This window comes from Ambystoma mexicanum, chromosome 14 (genome assembly GCF_040938575.1).
Source record: "Ambystoma mexicanum isolate Mex_15411 chromosome 14, UKY_AmexF1_1, whole genome shotgun sequence".
In the NCBI taxonomy this organism is placed as follows: domain Eukaryota; kingdom Metazoa; phylum Chordata; class Amphibia; order Caudata; family Ambystomatidae; genus Ambystoma; species Ambystoma mexicanum.
Window position 1 is genome coordinate 94,843,077 of NC_090940.1, and position 26,980 is coordinate 94,870,056.

The window sequence follows — 26,980 nt, forward strand, 5'->3', positions numbered from 1 at the left end:
CCTTGGGGTACCATTAGAGTTGTTCACTGCTGCGTCCCTAGCAGGTGTACTTGTGTAGGAATCCATGGGTCCTGTGAGAAACCTAAGGTGCTCTCCTGAGTAGGACCCAGGAATCCCTTATCCAGGTGGCCAGGAAATGGCCATCGCTGTTGGATCCAGTTCCTGGGGGTGGACCAGTGGGGGGAGTATCACCTGGGTAGGGGAACCCGGGGTCGTGCTAGCGAAAACACCCCTGGTGAGAAGCGGTATAACACAGGGGCCCACGTTTCTAACGTGTTTATAGGCAACTGTAGATCCACCTCCCTTCCACCCAATGAATCCCCCTTCCCTAAACCCAGCAACCCCTCCACATCTGGCAAACCTTTTAGACATCCAAACCCTGCGGCTGTCGGAAACCACATCTCCCAGAATCCCTGTTTTCCTGTTTTGTTACCAAATCCTCCCCATCATTCTAATTCACATCCCTCTGATTATTCTTTCCCAAACTCCCAGTCTACTTGACAAAACACCACTGTTCCCACAGTTACCCCTGCTCATTTCACGATAATAATCCCAGTCATTCCTGTTTGTTTCACAAACCCTACCAACCTCACCTTTTTGAGTTCACCAACCTCTCTAGCAAGAGGACTATAATTCCCTAGAACACCTTTTCTTCATCCTACCCTGTAGGATATCTGGAAATTCTACCCCCCTCTTTTCCCAATACAAACACTTTCTTACACGATAACAAACGACGCACTAACAACAAAGCCATTTACCGGACATGTCCCAATACACGGGTCAGGCAATTAACAATAATCACGCATGATGGCCCTTTACCTTCCCCACAGGGATAAAAGGAGGAGCCCGAAAGCACAATCCGAGCAAGGCCGAGCGCACGAGGCGACAGCTACATCAAATCGGCATTTCAAGAAGAGAAGAAAGGCGGTGAGATCTGGAAAGATGACGAAGGGGGAATTGCCCTTGCCCTTTTCACCTCAGACCCGCAAAGCTTCCGAAAGGCAAAGCATAAGACCAGGGGCTACAGCTGGTGTGCGAAGCAGCAGACATCAATGCTACACGGGGGTCCTCCCGCTTTCATAATGCAGGTGGAGAGGCAAGCTGGCTACCGTGGTACTATCCTTGACTCCAGAGAACAAAGAAACCTACGAGTTCAGCACAGCCAGTGAGTCGAAGCAAACTGATAGTAAACCAAACTGTTGCGCCCAAGGTTGCAAGTGGCAAAAGACTCCTTGTGCCAGGCCCCTGTCCTCAGGGCCCCTGATTATCAAAGACCTTTTATTGTGCAGTCGGACGCCTCTGACACTGGGATAGGAGCTGTACTATCGCAAGTAGATGAGAAGGGTAAGGAACACCCTATTGGTTTAATTAGTCGCCAGCTTAAGGACAGAGAGCTCAGATGGTCCACAGTGGAGAAAGAATGTTTCTCTGTTGTGTGGGCCCTACGGAAGCTGAGGCCCTACCTCTATGGGACCCACTTCACTGTGCAAACTGACCATAAGCCCTTAAATTGGCTGATCAACATCAAGGGAGAGAATCCAAAGTTGCTTAGGTGGTCCATAGGTCTACAAGGCTTTGACTTCACTATTGAGCATAGGCCAGGTGTCCAACATAGCAATGCTGATGGGTTGTCCAGAATGTTTAACCGACCTGAACAAGAGACTCATCCAGGGGTGGATTAGTTCCCCCTGTCCATAGTCTGGGAGGGGCGAGTGTTAGGAAAGATTTCTTAATTGTGGGTAATTTTCCTTCCATGTGGCAACCCCTAAACATTTTGCTGTTGTTTTCACCATGATCTAGACTTTGCCAGAGAAGTGAAGCCTTCTGCCGCACTCCTCTGGGCTTTCGCTCCATTCTTACGGGGAAACTGACATGCCCTTAAGACAGTCAGTACCAGGAAACGTTGTTTTCCGTAGTTCTTTTATCATGTTGCAGCTTTCGCGCAACATGGCACAAGAGGGCACTGTAAGCTAAGTTACTGCTCTCTTTGGTCTCTAGTCTTCTACAGGCCTTAGACACTCTCTTGGGCTTGTTAACGAACAGTGCAAGTGAATCATGGACGGGACTGGTGGCAGCGATCGTTTCTTTGTGTTTTGAGCTCCTTTTGGCTGTTTAAACGCGTTTCTCGCGCTTAGCCCAAAATGGTGGCCTGGCTTCCAATATGGCCAGACCACGAGGCTCTTTGTCCTGTCCGCTGACCGTCTTGCCCCCTTCACCTTCCCCAAGTCGAGCCGACCCGGGGCCTTCCTTAATTGGGCATGTACTTTCCTGCGATACACAGATGCTTTCGCAGGCTTCTACAGGCCTTGTGTGTGCCTCCAGGATGTGGGCTGGGATGTCTGGTCCCAATACGCAATGACCAAATATGAGGTCAGACTTTAGCCGGGCATAGGAGAGCGACTACCAACGTCTCCTCCATTTGCACTTTCATCCTGTGCTTTCTATACTCATTGGCATGGAACATTTTGCTTACAAACAAACTGCCAGTTAAATGTACAAGTGAATGATCTATTTTCCATGCCTTTTGCATTTATGTCATAGTGAATGCATAAGTATGCTTTTGTGTTCCACAATGGACATTATAGATTGTCATATATAAAAATCTACTAAAATGTTTTGCATAAAGAAAATAAGCATCAGCTAATAATAAAAAGCTGCAATTTTGTATAAAAACGTTGGAATTCTGTATATGAATGATGTATATGAATTAGAGATACCCGTTTGACAGCAGCAAGCATGCTGTTTATTACAACGGTTGCCCAAACTGCACGGGCACCCGTAAGGGTCTAAAAACCAGTGTGCACTGAATTCACCCTCCGCACCCCTGAGATCCATAGAGGGTAGGACAACCCACCTTGTTATATGGTCCCAATACACATCCTGGGTGCAGACGGACGCCTCTGACACTGGGATAGGAGCTGTACTATCGCAAGTAGATGAGAAGGGTAAGGAACACCCTATTGGTTTTATTAGTCGCCAGCTTAAGGACAGAGAGCTCAGATGGTCCACAGTGGAGAAAGAATGTTTCTCTGTTGTGTGGGCCCTACGGAAGCTGTGAGATCGTTGCCTAACAAGACCTTTCCTGGGACGTTTCTCACCCTGCACACGGTCTCAAACACGGGCAGCATTGGCCAAGACCAATACGCCACCCCAGCTAAAGGGGAAAATCAAGGCGAAAGGAGTAAGAAAGTCAAGACGAGGGAAAGAGAACATTCCCCCGAACTCGCCTACCACTGCGGTGGAGGAAGTTGGTCAATCGCCCGGGCCTGGCGAGGAGGTGGCGATGCCTGAAGTATTTGACCCCAACGACCATCCTGAACTAAAAGACTTGTTAGTAGAAGGTGATCCTGACAGGGAAGAATTCAGTAAAGGCCAACGTGAGTGCCCATCTCTGGAAGGCCTAAGGAGACAGGCCTGCTCCCAGCTTGAGGGTGAACCTCCTGGGACGCATCGGATTTATTGGGAAGGTGGACTCCTGTATAGTGAGCCCACAGAGTCTACAGAAGGAGACCATAGGAGGTTGGTGGTTCCCCTTGCTGTAAGACCCTTACTCCTGCAGCTGGCGCATGAAGTGCCCCTTGCTGGTCACCTTGGTATTAAGAGGACCAAGCAAAGGTTATCCATGCACTTCTACTGGCCCAAGATGGGGGTGCAAGTACAAAGTCACTGCAGGAGTTGTGCCTCCTCCCAGTTATCTGGTAAGAGTGGCTCAACAATCCAAGCTCCATTGGTACCACTCCCAGTTGTGGGAATACTATTCGAAAGGGTAGGGATCGACATTGTTGGTCCCCTTGACCCACAGACCTCCTCAGGCAATAGGTTTATCTTGGTGCTAGTCGACTATGCTACCAGATATCCTGAGGCTATCCCATTGAAAACTGTAACTGCCAAGTCAGTTGCAAAAGCGTTACTTGGCATCTTTACTAGGGTTGGCTTCCCTAAAGAAGTTGTGTCTGACAGAGGCAGCAACTTTATGTCAAAGTATATGCAGGCTATGTGGAAAGAATGTGGGGTCACCTACAAGTTCTCTTCTGCATACCACCCCCAGAACAATGGTCTGGTGGAACGTTTCAACAGAACGTTAAAGAGAATGATTGGGGCTCTGGAAGAACCTCAGAGAAGAAAATGGGATCTTCTTTTACCATGCTTACTGTTTGCCTACCGAGAGGTACCGCAGGAGGGTGTTGGCTTCAGCCCCTTCTAACTTCTGTTTGGTCAACCTGTGCGGGGACCCTTAGCCATAGTCAAAGAGGGATGGCAGATGCCCACTCCCCTGTTACTACCAACGTAGTAGATTATGTGCTGGGGCTCAGAAAACGGATGGTACTTCTGATGGGCTTGGCTAGTGATAAATTGAAGGCAGGACAAGCGCTGGTGAAACATTGGTACGACCAGAAAGCTTCCCTCATCAACTTTACACCTGGTCAGCAAGTCCTGATCATGAATCCCATAAGGCCTCGAGCTTTACAGGACAAATGGTCAGGCTCTTACACAGTGGTGGAGCCCCTGGGTGAGGTTAACTATTTAGTGGACCTTGGAAGGCCTGGACAGGCTCCAAAAGTGTTCGACGTAAATAGGCTGAAGGCTTTCGTCCCAAGAGTCGAAATCGCACCACTGCTACTGGCTTCAGATGTTGAGGAAGAGGAGTCTGAACCTCTCCCCGACCTGTTCCAAAGCGGTCCTTCAGATAGCTCCTTTGAGGGTGTCCGAGTGGCCCCTCACCTGACTTCTGATCAGCAGGATGAGGTGAAAAGTTTGCTTAGGCAGTTTTTCCCCCTGTTTTCACAGTCGCCTGGTTTGACACCATGGTGCAAACATAACATAGACACAGGAGACAGTGTACCTACCAAAAGTAGGGGATACAGGATGTCAGACAAAGTACGGTCTTACATTAAGACCGAGGTCAACAAGATGTTAGACCTTGGGGTGATTGAACCCTCTAGTAGTCCTTGGTCCAGCCCTGTGGTTTTGGTTCCAAAGGCAGGCACTTCTGAATTGAGGTTCTGCGTGGATTACAGGGCTCTGAATGCTGTCACCAAGACAGATGCACACCCCTTGCCTCGAACAGATGAGCTGGTGGATACCTTGGGTGCCTCCAAGTACCTCAGCACGTTTGACCTCACTGCTGGCTATTGACAAATAGCTTTAGCAGAACATGCCAAGGAGAAGACAGCGTTTCCCACTCCAGACGGTCTTTACCAATTCAGGGTAATGCCGTTCGGGTTGAAGAATGCACCTGCCACTCTCCAGAGGCTTGTGAATCATGTGTTGAATGGGTTGGATGAATTCTGTCTTGCATATCTGGATGATATTGCAGTTTTCAGTGCCACCTGGGAAGACCATGTGAAACACCTCGGGATTGTGCTCCAGGTTCTTCAGAAAGCACACTTGACCATAAAGGCTAGTAAATGCCAGATTGGACAAGGCTCAGTGCTTTACCTTGGACATGAAGTAGGTGGAGGGAGGATACAGCCTCTTCCCAGTAAAGTACAAGCAGTACAAGACTGGCCTACCCCCACTACACAGACCGACCCAAGTGAGGGCCTTCTTAGGACTCACTAGGTATTACTGCAACTTCATGGCAGACTATGGCACCCTAGCTGCCCCTCTGACTGCCCTCACCACTCCGAAGAAACCCAAGAAGGTAACTTGGACCGACGAGTGTGAGAAGGCCTTCAATGGCTTAAGACTCCTTGTGCCAGGCCCCTGTCCTCAGGGCCCCTGATTATCAAAGACCTTTTATTGTGCAGTCGGACGCCTCTGACACTGGGATAGGAGCTGTACTATCGCAAGTAGATGAGAAGGGTAAGGAACACCCTATTGGTTTTATTAGTCGCCAGCTTAAGGACAGAGAGCTCAGATGGTCCACAGTGGAGAAAGAATGTTTCTCTGTTGTGTGGGCCCTACGGAAGCTAAGGCCCTACCTCTATGGGACCCACTTCACTGTGCAAACCGACCATAAACCCTTAAAGCGGCTGATGAACATCAAGGGAGAGAATCCAAAGTTGCTTAGGTGGTCCATAAGTCTACAAGGCTTTGACTTCACTATTGAGCATAGGCCAGGTGTCCAACATAGCAATGCTGATGGGTTGTCCAGAATGTTTAACCGACCTGAACAGGAGACTCCTCCAGGGGTGGATTAGTTCCCCCTGTCCATAGTCTGGGAGGGGCGAGTGTTAGGAAAGATTTCTTAATTGTGGGTAATTTTCCTTCCATGTGGCAACCCCTAAACGTTTTGCTGTTGTTTCCACCATGATCTAGACTTTGCCAGAGAAGTGCAGCCTTCTGCCGCACTCCTCTGGGCTTTCGCTCCATTCTTACGGGGAAACTGACATGCCCTTAAGACATTCAGTACCGGGAAACGTTTTCCGTAGTTCTTTTATCATGTTGCAGCTTTCGCGCAACATGGCACAAGAGGGCACTGTAAGCTAAGTTACTGCTCTCTTGGGTCTCTAGTCTTCTACAGGCCCTAGACACTCTCTTGGGATCGTTAACGAACGGTGCAAGTGAATCACGGACGGGACTGGTGGCAGCGATTGTTTCTTTGTGTTTTGAGCTCCTTTTGGCTGTTTAAACGCGTTTCGCGCGCTTAGCCCAAAATGGTGGCCCGGCTTCCAAAATGGCCAGACCACGAGTCTCTTTAACCTGGCCGCTGACCGTCTTGCCCCCTTCACCTTCCCCAGGTCGAGCCGACCCAGGGCCTTCCTTATTTGGGCATGTACTTTCCCGCGAAACACAGATCCTTTCGCAGGCTTCTACAGGCCTTGTGTGTGCCTCCAGGATGTCGGCTGGGATGTCTGGTCCCAATACACATCCTGGGTGCCATAGAGTCTAGTGTGTCGTGAATGCCTGGGACCACCGCGGTCCGTGATAGGTCCACGTATGGTGTGAGTGTTTTGTGAGCAGATCTCCCATTTTGTCCTCTGCGTTTTGGCGCAAAGGGAACCGTGGATAAGAGGAGGCTGGAAACACCACTACCACGTCGATCTCCTGAGTTCTCACTAACGAAGGAATACAGGAGCCATTTATCCTGCAACTACGAGGCTGAACCGAGGAATCGCTGGTGACCCGCTGAAGGACTGCTCCTCTGCACCGCTGTTGCTTTGTGAAACCCTTTCTACCTCTGATCGAGCGAGAAGGCCTGTATTGGTACTTCGACCCTTTGGAATAGTGGGAACAACTATTCTCGGCATCTTCACCATCTCCTGCACGTAAGCCTTCGGAAGTGTCTCTGGGCCATCCAGTGGACTGACCAGCCTACCCAGGAGTCTTGCTCTGTAACCGCCGTCAGGTTGCTGCTGTATTACGAGTCCTTGCCACTCTCACACGATTCGTACACTTGGCATTCCCAGGTCTGAAGTGAGAAGTGTACATTGGGCTGAAATACACACGGCCGCTCCGTTGCCCTGCTGTGGTAACAAACTGTGCGGGTTCACTGCGTTTGGGACATCCTCAACTCTAACTTCTGCTGCCGCGGAATCTACACGACGCCGAGACGTCCCCTGCTCGTATCTGAACCTGCCAGCCCTGAAACTGACGCGGAGAAGCCTGGGTCTGCCTGCATCGGGGACGGTGAGTAGCATCGCTAGGAACTGGTCGCCCTCCTGCAGTAGCCCATAGCTTTTCCCCGCGGTGTCAAACAGCACGCCTTTCCGTACTCGCGCTCTGCTTCTGCCCACAGTGGGGGCTGCGCTTGAGTGGCGGAGCTCTGTTCATCTTCATTTGTTCACCGAACTGCCTGATTCCCTCGAGAAGACTCCGCTTTGCCCGTTGGCACCCGGGTGTGCAGGTACCTTTGAGCACAAGGCTCCACTCGTCGTAGGGCTCGGACTTCCTTCTAGTTAGGTGCCTCTGAAGGCGGACTGGGTCTAACTATTATTCGCACTGCCTGTTTTCCTCCCCATCTAGGTGGTCTGCACATTTCGTGCGTCTAACTCGTTAGACTCGTTGGTATTTGTATATATATTGTATTTGATTGTGATGTGTTGGTTTACTTGAGTTTTATTGTGATTTCTCGCTACGGTCAATGTTACAAAGGCCTTGTAATAAATGTGTCTATTTTTAATATAACACCTGCTTGGAGTAATTTGTAAGTTTGCTTGCTGTGTGTGCTTATTGCGGGCTTTCAGTCACCCTCACCCCTCTTGAGACCTAGTCTTGACCGCTGTGATCGCTACCTTGATTGGTCTGGCTTGTCCAGAGGTTACCCTGTTCCAAGAAACTAGGCTGGCCTTCTGAACCTCTGCCCCTCCAGGACAGAGTTCAGAAATCCATCTTAACAACAAGGAACCTGAAAGACAAAGAACTGGTGTATGTGGTTGAACTGTAGAGAAAGCCCAGTTGAAGTCCAGGTGCAGAGGGGTCTGGCGATGCGTGGGCGCTCATTCGAAAGACTCTGACCGGGACCTATTCTTTGAAACTACAAGAACCAGAAGCCCTAGGAAGGGGTGACATGAGGCGTCTGAGTGGTCCTATAAGGGTTACGTCAAACCCCTTATACAATCGAAAGTCTCTGACCCATGGGCAGAGGAAAGCTAGGGGAAGGGAACCCCGCTTTCCAATAAGATTGTGAACTGTGAAATAAGCCAAGTGTGAACCCGACAAGGATGCAGAGAGAAAGCTAGGAGAAGGAAAACCTTGCTTTCTGATGAAAGTGATAAGTACATGAACTGTGTTAAAGAATGGCCATAGTGAACCAGACGGAGGGAGGCACAAACTGTAAGGAGAATCCGAGCCCGACGGAGGGAGATCCTGGGGCGAAGAGCAATCACCCAAGGTGCAAAACCACCAAGAGAACTTTTGTTTATTTTAAGATTATTCACCACCTCCACTCTGCACACCACAACTGTGTTGAGTCACTCCCAGCTGAACACAGCAGGCAAGGCTGTGTAACTTGCCTCCAGAACCGCTCAAGGCTCTGACCCAGCTCCAGTAATACAGCTGCACCCCTTAATTGCCAAGGCACACAGCGCGGTCACAGTGCACCAACTGCCATGCAGGCCAAGAATCCCCAGCTCTCCTGATCACCAGGGCCGGTCCACACGCTCTACCGGCAACCAGCTTCACCACCGCGACACAGGGACCTCACAGCCACCGGCACTGTTTCTCTGACATGGAGAACAGCTTGGTAGGTGGGCCACTTCGGCTGCTGTCAAGCTACACCCCGCCATGCAGCGGTGGTCCACCATCCCCCATATCACTCCGATTCACCTGCACCATCTCTGTGCCCTCAGTGCCTCAGCAGTTTGGTCGCTGTCACATGGCCGGCCTCACCAAGCCGCCGCGCCACGCTCTCTCCCAGGGGAGCTCGGAATCACACATAGAGTAGACCCACGTGTCTGCGCCGCTGAACGCACCGGCGTGCATTGCGACCTGAGAAAATCCCAGATTGTCACAGGGACCGTACACCGTCTTCCCCTCGCCTCCTCAACTGGAGCGAGTCCACCAGGCTCAATGCAGGATTTATTTGGGCAGAGGATATTGACGAGGCCAGAGCTCACATGCTAGTCAGGCATATTCGTTGTCGCTCAGCAGCGCCCCCCGATTTTTCAAATTCTTATGTTTACTGCAAGCTGGATGTGCAGCAATCCACCAATGATGGCCTACAACAAGGAGTGTGCATGAGTCAGGAGGCTTATTACTTTTTTTACCTGTACTTGCATGTGTAACTTCAAATAACAACAAAAACATACCAGTGTTTTGCTTTCAAGTACTGGAGATAAAGGAGGTCAAATGTATTTAAGTTTGATATGGGGGACCAATTAGTGGCAGATGTTGCCTTAATGTCCATTCTTGCCAACATATCATTTTACTGAGATCAGTGTTCTTGTGGGAACTTAATCCCCATGTCTTAAATGAAGAAGGGGGCAAGTTGCTCAGAAGTTGGCATTTATTTGCTAAGTATCTACTGTCAGCCAATCCAGCCGCACTTGACCCCCGAGCCTTCTGTGTCACCACTGCAAACCAACAACCAACACTTGTTTTGGCAAGTGTTGCTGGATTGGGGAAGGGGGGGGGGCATTTTTTCAAAAAGCCTCCCATCAGCGGACATGAAGCAGGTTTCTAAAAATTGTGGATCCAGGACCTAAGAGCTGTAAGAGTGGACTGAGTTCCTCGCCGCAGTCAATAAGTGGATTTGATATACGGGCAGCTCTTTTTCATTATAGTGTGTGTCCCGTTACTCTCTGCACGCATGTGGTGCTGGAGCTGGTGGAGAGTGTGACGAGCAGGGGGAACTGGTGTTGCATGGGAATATGTTCTTTCCTGGCTGTGCAAGCCTACTGGTAGCCTGGCACGAGACATTTCAGTAAGAAGATTCAGAGCAGACATTTTGATTATTTCGCTCACCTAGGTCAAGCTTTGAGTGCGTTCAGGAGCAGCCCCTTTGTGGATACAGGGAACCTGCAGCCCCTTTGTGGATACATGGAACCTGCTCTATTGAGGTGTGATACTTATGGATTTCTAAACTGGGGCCCGTAACACCGGATGGACTTAAAAGCAAACCTGGCATGTTGTCGTCTTTTAAGCCATCATTAAACACTGCACCATTTTGTTTTCCTACCACACTTATTTTTCACTCATCTGTTTATTGCTTGTCCCATTCGAGAAGAATCTGCTCCGTGGCAGAGGAAAAATAATTCTGGTAGGCCGACCGCTATATGGACTTTGAGTCGATGGTAATGGGCAAATGCAAGTCTTTCCTTCTCATTAGCATATTCAGACCACAAGTGATTTGGCGGTTTTCATACTCTTGAATTGCTAGAAGTGAATATGTTTAGAGGATTAGATGTTTCCCTTTTCCAAATCATCCAGAACCAATCTCAGCTTCTTTTGAACTTTGAACAAAACCAATTGTCTGGTTTTTGTTCCCCAAGTTGAAGTGGTGATCTTTGTGGTTTATTTGAATTTTTTGCTTACTCTTCATACATCTCTGGGAACCATTGGTTAATGGTGTCCACTGTGCTGGGTTGGAAGTAGGATTCGGACACTTTAAGGGCATTTTAGTGATTTTTAATTCAATTATGTAGATCAGGCCTAACTTTCCCTACCACTAAAAGTGTTCGCCCTACCTATCCAAAGTAACTAAGGGTGCTGATCAGGAAGTCCTAAAATGACCTCGGTCCAAACCTAACTATACCTGGCCCTACCACTAAGATTAACAACCCAAGAGAAGATCCTTATTCTCTTGGATTGCTGATTTCTTCAATAGTCTCTGGTTCAAATGTCTCTGTTTCACCTATTTTCATCTTAAATAAAGCCTGGATATCTTCTACATGAGCTCCTATAATTATTTGACAATACTCCTAGGTTGTGTGCTTTCTTTAAGGATGCGTTGTGGCCAATGAGTCTTTATATACTTTTGTACACTCTTGGCTCTTGTTTTGTAGTCTCTCAATTCACCCTTGATTAGATTACGAGGGACTTGATCCCGTTGTATAAGTGCTCTCTTCTGGAATCTTTCTTTAGCGCTTTCTCTTCTATTCTCATACTCTCTTGGTACTATGATACCATATTTCTTAAGATATAGCTTTGGGTTGTATTTTCTGTCTTCCTCTATTGGCTTATGAAACCACATCCCTTCCTCCCAGCGTATTTGTCTCCATTCTCTCTCTATTACCTCTTTGGGTTTATTTGGCATTCACTCTTAAAAGCTCTCCACATTGTCAGTTAAATAACTTTAGTCCTTGTGTCTTTTCATTGGGACTAGGACGAGTTCCACTATTCATACACTTTCTTCCCCTCACAGGGTTGCTGGTTATTGACTCTAGACACCTTTAACCTTTGTAAATCAACAATTGCGTTCCTCTAGAATTGTCTTTATGACTGGGACAAGTTGTACTCTTCATGTGTTCCTTCCCTAGCTGCCTCTCACTTTTCCAATCTTTCCCGGTACCTTAAGGTGAGTATGGGAACCTTGCAGGGCTCACACTCACTCAGGTACTCTTCTCGGTTGTTTTTTCTTGCTCTGCTTTTGTTGGCGTCTCGATCTCTGCTTCCCCTCGGGCTGCTGCCTTCTTCGGACGCCAGGGAGCTCTGCTCCCGTCCAGCAGTCTCTGCGTATTGGTGCGGGCACTTTGCCCACCACTATTTGCTCGTGGTCATGCCACCACCATGTCCTAGATACCTCTTCTCTCACGGGCAACGGTTTCAATGGTGCCTTGTTGTCGGTCTCCTGGCATCTCACTTTTGATGATCCTCACCTGTTTGTAAGTAGAGGGCTCTGCGGCTTGTCTCGACTCCACCCCTCCTTGGTGCATTCATGTCAGGGGCTTCCCCTGCTTCCAACACCCTCTCTCCTCTGCTCGTCTCAGTTAAGTGCAAGACTCTTAAAGGGACATCTTCTTTTACCTTCTCTGATGGTTTTGCTTCAGCATTGCCTACAGCCACATATTAGGATGTTAAATTATTCTTGCCATTAGGCAGTCCCATATATGCTGATAGTGTGGCTGATCCAGGGAGTTGCTCACAGGAACAGGAGTCCTTTTCCCCTAAGGGGGAGTCACTCCCAGTGAGCTTTCACTTGCCCAGACACCTATGGAGGGTCTTGCGGGGTGGGCAGACTTCCCGAGCCTCAAAGGGGGTGGCTCCTCCTTGGGGAGAAGGGACCAATACCGCTGATTCGTCCCACTACATAAGATTTTCTAGCAAGGAATATGTAATGACATTAAATTGGTAGGCACCAGAATCTTAGGGACTGTTTTGTTATTAATGAAATTGTTTACCTTTCCTACTCTGTAAAGAGAAATGTCAGTACTGTGGGATCTGAAGTACCGGGGAGACCGGGATTTGACAAGGATCCCATTATGTGCCATTGCTGCACAGTGAACCAATTCCCTTGTTTGCTTGGCGCCCTTTCCCTGAGGAAACAGCCCTTACTAGTGACATTGACATGCTCGCCTTATTGTGGTTTCTCTAGTGCCGAATGCATGGCTCAAACATGTTCTTTTTGGCCATTAGTTGGGCTAATTCCTCAGCCAGATACCCTTCTTCTCCCGACCCCTCCCCCCCACCTTTGCAAAAAATTCTCCTTACTTGCTCAACAGTGCAATCTGCACCAGAGAGCTCTCTCCGGGCTGACGGCAAACTGCTGTCTACATCTTGACAGTACAAGTGCCATCCAGGCTTGGAGTCTTCAAATAGGTATTTGCTCAAGAGAGCTTTGTTTGTTCCCAATCTTTGCGCGCTTGATGCAAGGGAGTGGGCAATGGTACGTGAACGCCCCGTGCCAACCAATATCTACCCACCTCCCAAGCAGAGCTTGGCTCTAGAAGGTGAGTAAGAAGCGTGGCTCGTGTCATGATGGTTCTGGATAGGGGTTTATCACACAGACACACACACTCTCACTCCCACACATACTCACACTATGCTTGCATACTTAGTGGGTCGGCCACCTTGAGGCAGCTCTTTCAGGGATGGCGGGGCAAGGCAGTTCCCTTGGGATTGTAGCAAATGACCAATGAGGCTTGGCCTAAGATCCGTCTTGCCATTGTGCTTAGCAGGCTGCCGATGCATACAATGAGTGAAATGATTACTGGAGGCTGCGCTTTTGAAGAACATATCTTGGCCGTGGGCCAGTCTTTATGTATGCTATTTTGTTAAGTTGGGACTCGAAGTTTCGGCTGTAGAATACAGGCACGTAATTGTGCACGGCCGTGAGGTTGATCCACCCAGAACGTTGAGATGGTAGGCCCACCTCATTTGCCACATAACTCATTGGGCTGAGGGTTCCAGATATGCATGCTAACAGTGCCCTTTTTTGTTACAACCTCTGATTTGTGTATCTCCAAATATGATCATGTGCTTATGCAAGATGAATTCTCCCCGTTCCTCATGTCTGCCATTGTTTGGTTGACAAAAACCACGATCCTAATTGGCAGTGTTTATATACACTAATTCCATACCTATGCAGTGTGCACTGGGACAGTTGTTGAAGGCGTAGCCCACATAATTTGTTTTGAAGTATGAAACTGGGGGCTGTGGTGAAAGATATGCCTCCGATGACATGCCCGTTGGCTTAATAACTGGATCCACTCTTACCACAATACCTGCTAATCTGATCATTTAGAATGTTTAAAATAAAAAGTATGTTTACCTCCACACTTGGATGTTTAACCTATGGTGCATAGTAACTACGCTGCATAATCACGAATGTAATTGGGTGTTAGAACCGATGTTGAAACTGAGTAAGCAGCGTCAATCCTATGCGTGCTGGTAGACGCGGAAACAGTAACATGTCACTGATGAGCGTATTAAAGATAACGGGTGCTCCAATATAATGTGTAATGAGTAGACCCCAGTACGACATATCCAACATATAGTGGGACGTGGTGAACTCATCGACTGGAAATGATTGATCAGCTTTTGCATTGACCGGGAGACGTCAAAAAGCTTCTGTCACAATTCAAAAATAATCATTGTGCTGAAAATGTTTATCATTAAAGAAATAAATAAAATGAAGGGTATGGTGGGTGGTACAATGAGGTGCTTTGCATACTAAAACTGGTTTGCGGCCTCTTTGCAGGAGTTCAGTCGTCTGATGGGGAGTCACGGGAGGGCACAGCGCAGTGCTTGGTTGAGCCAGGTAAAATACCAGGGGTGAGTCGGGGGGGGGGGAGGTGGGTGTTTGGAAGGGGTTGGTGGTGGGAAGGAACAGTGGGTGGTACTGGAAGGAGGAGCCTATCCCAGTGCTCTATGCGTAGTAGTGTATGGAGAGCAAGGTAGGAAATGCAAGCATAGACCAAGGGTCTGCAACCTGTGGCTTTACAGATGCTTTGGACTGCCACTTCCATGATCCTTCACCATTGGCCATGCCGGCTGGGGCTGATGGGAGCTGTAGTCTAAAACATCAAGAGAGCCAAAGTTTGCAGACCCTTGGCATAGCTATTGTGCCAGCTCTACGCTAAAAGGTTTCCTACTTGTTGGATAACTTCATGCCTACTGGGGTGTGGCAGAAATCAGTGATTGTGCTCCCGCTTGATGTGTGTTGTAAAGAACACAGCAGCGATTATGTAGGGTTCTCACAGTTTTGGAGTTTCGAGGTTATGTTAATTGACAGATGAACACTTGTTAAATAGCTTGATTAGAAAGTGTTTCCTCTATATCAGAGTCCAGGGGCCCCACCTGGTATGCTTATTCACTGTTACCAGCATCGAATGCACCCTCCTTGCATTTCCAGTGTTGCGTGTAATGACCATGTAAGGACACGCATGATCGTCCAGTGTAGTCTACAGGGCCTGCATCCTCCCTCGATGCACCGCAGGGCTGACTACTGAGAGTGGTTGCCTTGGCCCCCCATGTTTAAATAGTTTAAATGATAACATGTCCAGCTCTAGAAGACTACAGCACAGTGGTCGTCTTCTGTGCCCGTGTGATTGAATCTTGGCCAGATAAATGCCTACACGGAAATAATATGAGAGGCCTGCCTGTTAAGCGTGGGCCTTTTTTGTTGTTTATTTAACGGAGGTTTTGTTTGGTCATCCGGGTGTTTAGTCGGATTCCACTTTCATCCATGTAACTGGTATTGGGGGGCGCCTGCTGCGGATGGATTCTCTGGCAACCTCCCAATCCCAGTCTGAGGACGCCCCAGTAAAGTTGCTACTGTAACACACACAGCTGAAGAGGAGCCTCCAATTCTCGTGAGGTCACAGAGAGGTCATCCAATCGGAATAACTCTGCTTGAGTTGGATTAGTTGGTCTCTGCATGCCTTAATTCTTGACGAGGGCCTCCAAATGCTGTCTGGTTCTGTTTGAAATGCCACCATTGTTGAGTGGGTGGCGGGGGCGAAGGTCATGGTTTAACTGCGGCCAAAAGGCACAGTTTTCTTCTTGGCCATGTTGCATTTGTATCCTTTTAAATGTGCCTCTCGATGCCAATCCGTAGGTGCGGGGTCAAGCTTACTGTCCTTAACTTTCTGGGGACACTCTGTTTTTGGTAGGAGCTTGGGGTTTAAAGTCCCTCCTGCTGAGACCCATGTGTTGACTGGAGGACCTGGTTTAAGTAGCATCCTTTTGGTGTTGCTATATTTAGAAACTTTCTGTGGATACATAATGCCTGTTATTGGCAATGCTCCTGGAATCGAAGCCCGCGTAACATAGATCAGTATAAGTACTAGTATGTTAGTGCTTGCAGCATACGATTCTGGAACTTCATGTCATGTTGACCAATGGAACCAAGCTAGCGCTCGGTTCAGAGTGTGCTTGAGCCATGCGTGCGCACTGTTTCACTTGTCTGTCAGCGAGTCGGAATGTGCGTCAAGATTGCATGCGCCACTGTCCTTCTGCACTCACCCTCTTGATGGACTTTTCCCTCTTATTTCTCTACACTTTTCCTTGCAGGCGGCGTTGGCCGAGTGGTGAACGGAGCCTTCATGGTCCTGAAGGGTCATCGGTCGATAGTCAACCAGGTGCGCTTCAACCCTCAGAACTATATGATCTGCTCATCCGGTGTTGAAAAGGTCATCAAGGTGAGTCTCAGAACGTATGTGCGCAAGGCACACACCAGGGCAGGCCTGTCAATTGAAGAGGAGTGTATCCATCAAGCTGTATCCGCCGCGCCAGAACATAGACATTTAACCAATCCTACGTTTTTGACATATTTTAACTTTCAAGTAGAAGAAGGAAAAAAGCTAAGTTAAAGAAAAACGAGTCAAAGTTTGTTTACATTTCCGTCATTACATCGAGGCTGAGCAACAGCTGTGTAGCGAATTCCATGGAAGGATTGCGCATGCATCTTTCACAGTCATACCTGTTTACATTTCCGTCATTACATCCAGGCTGAGCAACAGCTGTGCAGCGAATTCCATGGAAGGATTGCGCATGCATCTTTCACAGTCATACCTAGACCGCCTGTATCGTTTGGGTGATAGCCCTGTGTGATGGAAAATATTTTCCCCAGCCCCTCTCCCTCACCCGTAGGCCTTGAGGAGTGATGCTAAGTTGCCAGTAGGGTGTGCTTAATGCCCAATACTAACCCCAAGCTCACAACTCGCTGTTTGGTTTGTTTGTTTATTTTAGTATGGCACACAAAACCTAGAGGTAACAGGGCACAACAGAGGGCAGGAAGATAAGGTTACATAAAAACTTAGTTACAAGATGTGCACATATTTACATATATACATACAGTTAATTACATTTCGTCAGGTCAGTTTAAGGGATATAGATATATACATTCAAGTTGGCTGTGGTCTGTTAGTATGAAGGTACGCAGATCAGTCTTGGGGATCATTGGAACGTAACCAAGTGAGAATGTTTCGCCTGAAGCTGTGGTAGGATTGGTCTGCTCTGGTGTTGAGTAGGAGGGCGTTCCAGTGTTGGGCTGCCATGACAGGGAAACTACTGCTGCCCATTTTTTCTTTTGTCTGAATTTGGGTACCTGAAGGCGGTAGGAGTTAATCGTTCTGGTGGGGCAGGTGGAGGTCTTTTTTACTATTCTGGCAGCGAGATAGGGGGGGGCTGCGGTGTTTAAACATTTGAAAGTATGTGATGCTGTTTTGAGCGGGATGCGGTCGCAGATTTTGAGCCATTTGTGTTCTCTTCTTTTGTTAGGGATGTGTTCCTTAGAGGGTAGGTTGAGGGCTGTTCTGAGTGCATTATTTTGCAGAGTTTGGAGTTTGTTGATTATGTGTTTGTTGGCTCCTAGGTACATGGCGTTACAATATTCAAGCCTGGAGAGTATTAGGGCATTAGTGATGATGATGCAGCTAGCTTGGGAGAGGAATGCTCTCCATGCTCTGATTAGCTTGCACATGTATGCGGTGGAGGATGCTAAAGAGTTTACTTGTTTATTTAGTGACAAGGCTGAGTCTAGGTGAAAGCCTTAGGTTTTTACTGTTTTGGCAGCTACAATGGTATTGCCATCGATGTTGAACGCTTTATAGCTAGGGCTGAGTTTTTTTAGATTAGCGTTGGAGCCAAGGAGCAGGATTTCGGTTTTCTCATCGTTCAGGCATAGGCCATGTGTGGCCATCCATGCCTGAATGATGAGATATGTTTTGTTTACCAAGGCCGTATCTGAGTCGGAGTTGCCCAAAAGGGGTATGAGGATCTGGGTGTCATCTGCATAATTAATGTATGTGACACCCAGTCTGTCCAACTTGTCAAATAAGGGCTTGGTAAAGATGTTGTAGAGGGTGGGGGGACGCAGGAGCCCTGGGGAACACCGCAAGTTATGCTGATGGGGTCTGCTGAGGCTATTGAGGAGGAGACTCTCATAGTTCGGTTGTCCAGGAATGATTGTATCCAGTCTATGGCCTCTTTCGAAAAGTGGGCTGCCGAGGCCAGGTGTTTGTACAGGACTGTGTGATCCACCAGGTCGAAGGCCGCCGACAGGTCGAGGAGGGGTAACATGGCGGTGTTTCCTTTGACATTAATTTCATTGATCTGGGTTTTAAGGTCGATGAGAGCTGTCTCAGTACCATGCTGTGGTCTGAAACGAGATTGGTGGGTGCCTAAGAGTTTGTGGGTTTCTAGGTATTGCTGGATTTGTAGGTATGCTACTCTGTCTATTACCTTTAACAGGAACGGTACCGTAGTGATGGGCCTGTAATTGGTGAGAATAGCGGGGGTCTAGTGTTTGCTTCTTGAGGAGAGGCAGAACCCAAGATTCTTTGAGATTATTAGGTATGGTGTTGGAGGAGAAGGATGCGTTGATCAGTTTGGTTATAAAGGGGGCTAGGTCCCTGGCAGCATCCTTGATTACTTGAGGTGGGCAGTTGTCGCCTTTGCAGTTGCATGGTTTAAGTGAGGCTATAACCCTTTTAGTTTCTAGGATGGATATTTTGGTGAACCTGAAAGGATTCGGGTTTGATGGGTTGGTAGTTTTGGCATGGTGACTGGGTGATGATACGTTAGGGGTTATGGAATCTTTTTTCAGTTTGATTTTAGTATGGACAGTTTTGATTTTATTAGAGCGTTTTGTACGCTGGTGCGCCATTGCTTGTCTTTAGTTATGTTGTCCGGCGGGGGTATTGGGGATTCTAGTTCCCTTAGTATAGTAAATAGTTCTCTGGTGTTAGAATTGGAGTTTTCGATTCTTTCGTTAAATATGTTCTTTTTTGTAATTATTGGCGAAGAGTTTAAGCTGGTTTGTTCTCTTCTGTGGGGGTATTGCGCCATTGGGATTCTAGTTTCCTTTTGCGCATTCTTAGTTCTTTCAGGTGGGGGGTGAACCAATTATTCAGGTGAGCTTGCTGTTTGCTTTTTTGCATTTTTAGAGGGGCAATGATGTCTAGTCCATTTTTCATAGCCTGGTTGTAGCTTTCTACAAGGCGTTCTGGATTTAAATTGTCAGGGTGAGCATTGAGGGTTGGCAGTAGAAGTAGTAGGAGATTGTCTGGAGTTATATTTTTTTTCCTCTGGTGGGCAGTGGTGGTGCCATGGTATTTTCTTTACTGACTTCTTTATTGAGTGATTATGTGAAGTCGATGAGGTAGTGGTCTGTCCAGTGTTGAGGAGTGGCTTTGGTAATAGTGGCATCGCAGTTCAAGGTGGCAATCCAGTCCAAGGTCCTGCCTTTATTGTGGGTAGGGGTGAGTACTTTTTGGAGTAGGCCGTATTCGGCTAGCATGGTAGCTATGACTTGTGCTGATTTGTCGTCTGGGTCGTTCAGGCCAAGATTTAGGTTGCTAAGTAATAGTAGTTGAGAGGTGTCTTTTGTATTGTTGGCTATGAGGCTGGATAGGTCTCCCTCGAATGAGCCAATGGGGCCGGGAGGCCTATATATGAGATGGATGGTTAAGGTGCGGCAGTTGGAGATGGGTAATTTTGCAGTGAGGAGCTCGCAGGATTTGACAGGTGATTGGTTGAATAATCTTAGCTCAAGGTTGGTCTTTACTATGATGGCCAGACCGCCTCCTCTATTATTGGGTCTGTCCAATCTGATTATTTGGTAGTTTTTGGAGATGGCTATTGAGAGTGCTGAGCCTACCGTTTCATGCAGCCAAGTTTCGGTGATTGCTAGTAGGTCGAGGTTGTTAGTGGATAGGGTGTCTGCTATTTCCGTGGGATGGGCCACTAAGGATCTAGTGTTGATCAAAGCTCCGGATAAGGTGGTTGTATTGGGTGAGTCCTGGGTGGTTATAGGGATAAGTTTAGGTTGGGTGGAGTTGCTACAGGGCGTGGTTAGGTGAGGACATACTTTGGGGTGTCGTGAGGTGGATCTCAAGGGGGGATTGGGGAGTTTGTTATGGTAGATAGGCTCATAGAGGCGGGGTAATCTTGCGCGAAGTCTGAGATTTCTTTCTGTGAGAGAGCAAGGTACATTTTCTGCTGGGGGCATGGTTGTTGCAACAATAGAGATGGTGATGGACATAAGAAGGTATAGTAAGGTGGCCCTTCGATTTTTTTCCGGCGTATATTGTATGATGAGTGATTATCTCAAATTACGTTTAGTGGAGTAAAATTACATATTATTGAGACTTTTATTGCCACAACAGTTCAATACATATTGATAAAAATAATAACCACACAGCAAGGCAGAACCCCACCTGGTTATTTACGCACCGCTTCCTAAGACTGGAGAGACCATGCAAAGGCAACTATTGTGGGTTTATGGACTTTACATCACATTTTTTCTACATCGAATGCATTTGCATCGAATTTTTTTGCATTGAAAAAATATGCATCAATGAAGTTTTTTGTTCTTTTTGGGGGGGTTCCCCGCAACCCCCCGTTTTTAACCCTTTAAAACCCACCACAATCAAAATGAACCCTTTACCCCCCAAAAACATGCACTCGAGGCATATATTTTAGATGCAAATGCCTCAATCCAAATGCATTAGATGGAATGGTATTAGATGCAAAGTCCAGATACACTATTGTGTCGATAGGCAGGTCTTGGCTTGCCTCGAGAGATGGACCTTTAAGACATGCTGGGTGCTGCTTAAGAGTCCCTTTTCACAGAAAGTCTGTCTCTTCCCATGACTGATGTGTTCAGCTTCTGTGCCCACTCCTTTTTCAGGGACACCATGGCAGCACACCACTTTACTTCTGGGAAATGACATGCCGCCAAGCCATGTGATGAAGCTAGAAACTCGTCTGTAACCCTTTTTCCTCCTCATCGTAGCTATGCCACCCCCTTAACACGCCCTGGTCACCACGTAGGGTATATGCAACACCGGCTGCGGATGAAGCAACCACGGGCCATCAATGCCAATGTCATTGATTGCCATGTGCCTGGTTCGCACATGCCCCGTCTCCCCCAAGTGATGCCCCGCACTATCGTTCCTTGCAATTGGACTTCTCAGCGGAACTGGGTGTGCGCTGCTGCAGTCTGCACTAATGGTCCTCGTCATTGTGCATGCACCACTGTGGTTTGCATGCACAGACCCTGCGACTCTTTGTGCGCCAGTGGAACATGACATGGCTGCTGGATAACACAGTAGCAGCAACAGTGCTGGCCTGCATGCTCACTGCTCGGAAGCCATTCCTGGGACATAGCACGTCTATATGGCACCTATTCATGCCGTAAAGTTATTTATGTCGTATACACCTAGCCCAAAGACCAATATACTACTGTATATGTACAACAAAAGAGAGGTATAGTATGAATTCAAATGGTAGCTTAGTTGCTAGTAAGAGCAGAACCTATGCTTCTTTTTTAATATTTCCCCTACTCTCCTTTACCGAGAAAAGGGCAATTTCAAGCTGGGGGTTCATGCCCCAGGTTCTGCTTAATTTCCCAGCTGGGTGGGCAGTCTGCACAGATCAGGGCAAGCCAAGAGCCTAATGGCAGGCCCGCTGCCCTGGAACTGCACACTAGTCGGGCCTGCCTATGTCCACCCTACAGTCCTCACCCCTCATTTGATTTCCCATCTAGTGGAGAACTCTTTTTAAATCCCAGAAAGCCTCTCTGTGTCATGTGAATGGAGTTGCACACCTGAGACCTTAAGCAGCCGGCAAGCAGGTGTGTGGGAAGGCTATTTGTCTTGCTTCAGTGTGTTTGGGCAGTACATGGGTATGACAGATTAAATAGTTAATTAGCTATTGGGGGGGGGCTTTGAAATAATTCATGTCCACTAGGGGGCATGTAGTGTGACATGCTCGCATGGACGCTGTGCGACTTGGGCGATCTTGCTGGGCTGCTTGGGATCCACGATTGGCACTGGATCCTGTGTGTGGAGGAGCAGGGAGCGGTAGAAAAAAAAGCAGAAACTTGTGTAGAGTAGTGTTGAAGTGCTGCAAAGGTTTGAGGTTGATGCCCCTCTTTAAGGGGTAGTGTCATGATTGGCATCTCTCAGACAGAGGGTAGCTTCTTTGTTTGTTGGTCTGTTGAAGTCATAGTGGCTTCATCACTGCACTGCTTGCCCGATACGTGTGGGTAATATCTGTGTGCTGATGGATCGAAGCCAGTTCTGGAGGAAGTTGGTACAGGGCACCGACCTGGGGATGCCTGCTTTGCACACATGATCTAGGAGTTGAAGACAGTCAGAGCCACCCTACGGTTCCAAAAAACTGGTTTCTCAGAATTCAGATAGGTTTGTAATTCAGGAAAGCAGGCTGGTCTCGGGGTCAGCCATAGCCATCTTGAGCCCCGCACCCAGACTTTGTGGTGCCAGCGAAGATCCCCTGTCAACAGCAAACACTTTGGCATTCATTTAGTAAGATGCTCCCCCATGTTACCCTTTTCTTTATGGTCAAAGCCACTTGTCTCATGGCTGTGAAGGGCCAACATAAAAACAGCTCAAGGTAAGAGATTTTCAAATGTCTTTAGGGTCCTGTTGGCCTAAGGAGGCCCAGTGTGTGCCTGCTGTGTCCTCAGCTGGGTTCAGACATTCAGACCTCAAGTCCTTTCCCAACATATGTTTGGCTCTTCAGTAAAATATGCAGCCAGCTTCAAATCCCCAATGATATGGTCCTTGCTTCCAGCCAATCCTGGGATCCAAAGAAAGCGTCATTGGGAAGCAGCGGTAGCACTCTTACATGCCAAGCGCTACTTTACGGAAGCGTCTCCTTCCGATTGGCACCGGTGTCTCATGCCAGGTGACCAGGGCCCTTTAGGTATGTGACACAGCCACTTCCTGGAGATCTGTGTTGACTTTAAGTACGGCCAATATACTATGTTCCAGGAGTAACACCTTTATTTCCATGTATTCAGGTGGACCATTTCAAGGTAGGGTCATTGGGGAGGATTGGGTTATTCCCACCAAGCCATAGTCAAAAGTGACAATTACCCACTCTGTAGTTGCCCGAGTGTGAAAGAGGATAGGGCCCACTTTCTTTGAGATCTGTAAAATCAATGCACTGCCCACTCTGGGACAAAGGTCAATGGCGCTCTTATCACACCCTGAGATTAAAAGTATAGCTATGCTTTCTTACCATGAGACCATGCAGTCGTGAGATTTTTTTTTTAGGCTGACTGTTATATTTGGTTTCGAGCTTTCAAGACCACCTAAGTCTCTTCTTCTTACTTCTGCCTGAAGATGGGATGAGAGTGGACTTTAAATGTAGCTGCCACAATATGAGTTCACCTGCGGAAGGGTTAATCTCTGTACACTTTAAAAACACTGCGCTGAGAGCGAAGGGAAGAACAAAAGTAAGACCTTTTTTGAATGAGAGGTAATCCGCTTTGCACCCCAATCCCCACCCCTTTAACTGAGAGGGAAGTTCTACTTTGTAAATGCCAGTTACCCAAATGGACACATCACACTTTTCCCACAGGACATAATATGGCTTGCCCCATGATAATAAAAGCAAGATTCAAACCTGAACTTAGTATCCCCATGAAAACATACACTTATTTAAAATAATTGGTATATGGGAGCATCTGAGATAGATGTGCTTGCTCTTATGGAACAAATGTAAATATTTGTCTTAATAATAGCTTAACAATGAGATTGATATATAACCTATTTTACTTTATTACCTTCATCCGTATATGTTTTGATTTCTTTTCTAGATATGGAGCCCTTATAAGCAGCCGAACTGCACTGGAGACCTTGATGGGAGGCGGGAAGACGATTCCCGTAGCCTGTACACGCATGAAGAATACATTGGCCTTGTTCTAAACAGCAGCAGCAGTGGCGGCAGCAGCCTGTCCCATGACTACGCCAGTCAGTCGATTCATGAGGACCCCCGAATGATGGCCTTCTTTGATTCGCTGGTGCGCCGGGAGATTGAGGGCTGGAGCTCTGACTCAGACAGTGACAGCACCTTCCTTCAGCTTCACACCGGAGTGAGCGAGCGCTCCGGCTACAGCGATTCGGAGTCCTCCACCTCACTGCCTCACTCGCCCCAACCCACAGCTGAAGAACCAGATCAAACAGCCTTTAATTTGGGGGCCATGTTGTCCAGAGAGTTCTCAGCAGCCAGGAAGGAGATGTCTTCGCGTCAGCAGAGGTTGGCCAATTTCAGAAGGCATAAAGATAAGCGTCTTCAAGCCCGCACCGAGAGTGATTCCTACGACGAAGCTTGTGAAACTGAAGTTGAAGCAGACCTTTTCCCGCGGCCCAGGTCACCAAGCCCAGAGGAGGTTAGATTGAGCAGTTCAAGCAGCAGCAGCAGTAGTAACAGCAGCAGCAGTAGCAGCAGTACCAGTGAGGATGAGGAAGACCTCAATGAACGGCGGGCCTTGACACGGCAACGCAATGCAATGCGACGCCGTCCGAAGCCAAAGAAAGAGGAGAAGCCAAATGCTAATGCCGAAAATGCAACTGCCTACATTGGCGAAGATACTTGTGACTACCCGCAGATCAAAGTGGATGACCTCTCTTCCTCACCAACATCTTCGCCGGCAAGGAGCTCTACTGAGGTAGAGGTTGTCAAAGCCAAGCCCTCACCACGTACAAACATCGAATCTGTAGAACGGAAGATCTACAAAGCTTATAAGTGGCTACAAAATTCATGTATATCCTACTCTGCTAGAAAAGACGGCGAGTCCTCCCATGGCCATCAGGATGATGACGAAGGAAGGCCAGGAGCTAGTGCTAGAAATGGTACAGCACCTCCCGTAAATGAGGTACATGACTCAAGTTTAGTAGACCGCCAGGTTACCAGAGATCTTCTCCCTGAAGGTTGGTGCAAGGAATCTGTGAACAGATGTGTCTTGTTCGAGAACTCCAGTAATGGTCCTAGTCCATGCTGCGAGAGCGAAAGGCAGTCTTTCGAGGCTCAAGGAAGTACCTCCCACAGTGCCAGCACTAGTCCTTTTGAGCATAATCAGGAGGTGAAGATTCTCAATGGAAAATCTGTCTGCAAAGAATCAAACAGGTGCCCAGAGGAGCCCCTGAGTCTGACTGTAGGACGCAAGCAACAGAGGAACTGCCAGAACAGTTCCCAGTCTCCAAAGCAGCACACCTTAGTAGTTCCAAAGGACTCCTTTGCCAGCACAATGAGCCATGGATCAAGTAGTTGTCCGAGGACTCAGACTGATGTCCCCGAAGACCGGGGGGTTGACCCCCCCTGTGTAAAGCACAACAATGGGCAGCACCCATTCCCTTCCTTCCTCAACAGCAACGGACAGAGCTGTAGCGAACCAGGGGTTGATGTCACTGGACTTCTTGTGCATTCAAACACAGACCATGACACCCTGGTTGAGACGGGTGCACTTTTGCTCAAAGACTGTTGTGTGCCCGAAGTGGACTTGAACACGATTAGTGTAAGCACTAATGGCGAAATTTCAGTTTTGCGTGAGTTTCCCCAAAACTGCGGTGAGCTGAAACGGCACAGAGTCGAACTGGACGATTCCGACTCTGAGAGCTCTTCTCCAGAAAAGAAATTAAAAACATGATAAACGGAGACCTGTTTTAGAACTCTACTTAAAAAAAAAAAAGTATTAAAACCTGTAGAGCCTGGGTGATGAATCGTGTGTTTCAAATGCTCCTTTCCGTTCTGGAGTAATTTTGTTTTCATTGCAGAAAAGAGCCTAGTCCCCGCTGCTCCCCAAAAGAGAATGCTGACTTTTCAAAGTATCATTTTGGTTGAAGAGCCAGACACCACATCCAGCCTGCACAAGCTCTGGTCCTCTGTGACCATAAGAGCCATTCTTTTGGATTGGTTTCAAATGAAATAATGCTGGTCGATTGGCCCATCTTGGAATTTGTTGTCTAAATTTCCAGCAAGCTCCTTGGTTACAACAAAAAAGTATAACTTACGCAAGAAATGTTTTGTTCAAATAACCCAAGTTGAGACAGTTTGCTTGTTTGAATGCGTGTGCTTTTTAAGTCACATTGGTGGCGGTTTTAAAGGCCAGCATAATGTTTTGAGCTTTAAAGATTTTTGCTCACTGATTCCAGTGAGTTCTGAAGTTTTATGTTCAAATACTTTTTCGCAAAATTACATTTCTGGTGGGGTTTGTTGGGTTTTTGATCAGCCAGTTCAGAAAATGTACTTGTTCCTACTTTTCAAAGAATTGGAATTTTTGGCTTTCTGTAATTTCACGAAATCTCAGTCCTGGTTGTGTATTTCTGATGATAGAATGAGTACATTTGAAATTAAAAAGCAATGTACACTGATGGAATTTGCGGAGCTAATTTTAGGGGTATTCTGGGAGGTTTACCCTCTACAGGCAGAAATTTCACAGCCTCGATTTTCCATTCACTGCTGGAAGCGCCTGAGTGTCCTCGGCATTTCTGGATGTCGTCGGGGTACATTTAGAACCCTAAGCAGTGGGCCAGGAGCACCAGAGGCCTGAACATTGAGATGAAGTAATTAATAGTCTGGGAGCTGAGGATGTAGACCCCAATATTCCCTGCTGGAAACACGCTGTAATGATCAGTACTGAGAGTTGTACGTGGGAGTTAACATTGCCTAAATTGCACATAATACCATAGAGACCTCTGGCAACTATGCACAGGGAGGGGTTCCGTGGAACCTGGATCCAATTCACAAAAAGTCTCAATGGATTTGCCCTTTTGATGCTTTTATTGCAGAAGTGAAAGACATGCCCTCACAATGATGCTAGGTTGTCGAGGACGGGGAACCTTGGTGAGCCCTTGTCGTCCCTGTTGTGTATCTTTGGGGTTCAGGACTTTTCCAATGGTTGGAC

The 26,980-nt window shown here is 47.7% G+C and overlaps 1 protein-coding gene across 2 annotated transcripts in view; it reads left to right on the forward strand.

Annotated features, from left to right (window-relative positions):
- Window positions 1–26,447, forward strand: part of DCAF5 (DDB1 and CUL4 associated factor 5) — a 507,909-nt gene extending 481,462 nt beyond the window's left edge. Inside the window, exons 8-10 of one of the 2 annotated variants that reach the window (XM_069638590.1) lie at window positions 14,522–14,581; window positions 16,336–16,463; window positions 23,894–26,447. In XM_069638590.1, coding sequence (XP_069494691.1) covers window positions 14,522–14,581; window positions 16,336–16,463; window positions 23,894–25,723 — 2,018 coding nt within the window. In that variant the 3' untranslated portion in view covers window positions 25,724–26,447. The remainder of the gene's footprint in view (window positions 1–14,521; window positions 14,582–16,335; window positions 16,464–23,893) is intronic. The other variant, XM_069638591.1, reaches the window with a different exon arrangement.
- The last annotated feature ends 533 nt before the right edge of the window (window positions 26,448–26,980 follow it).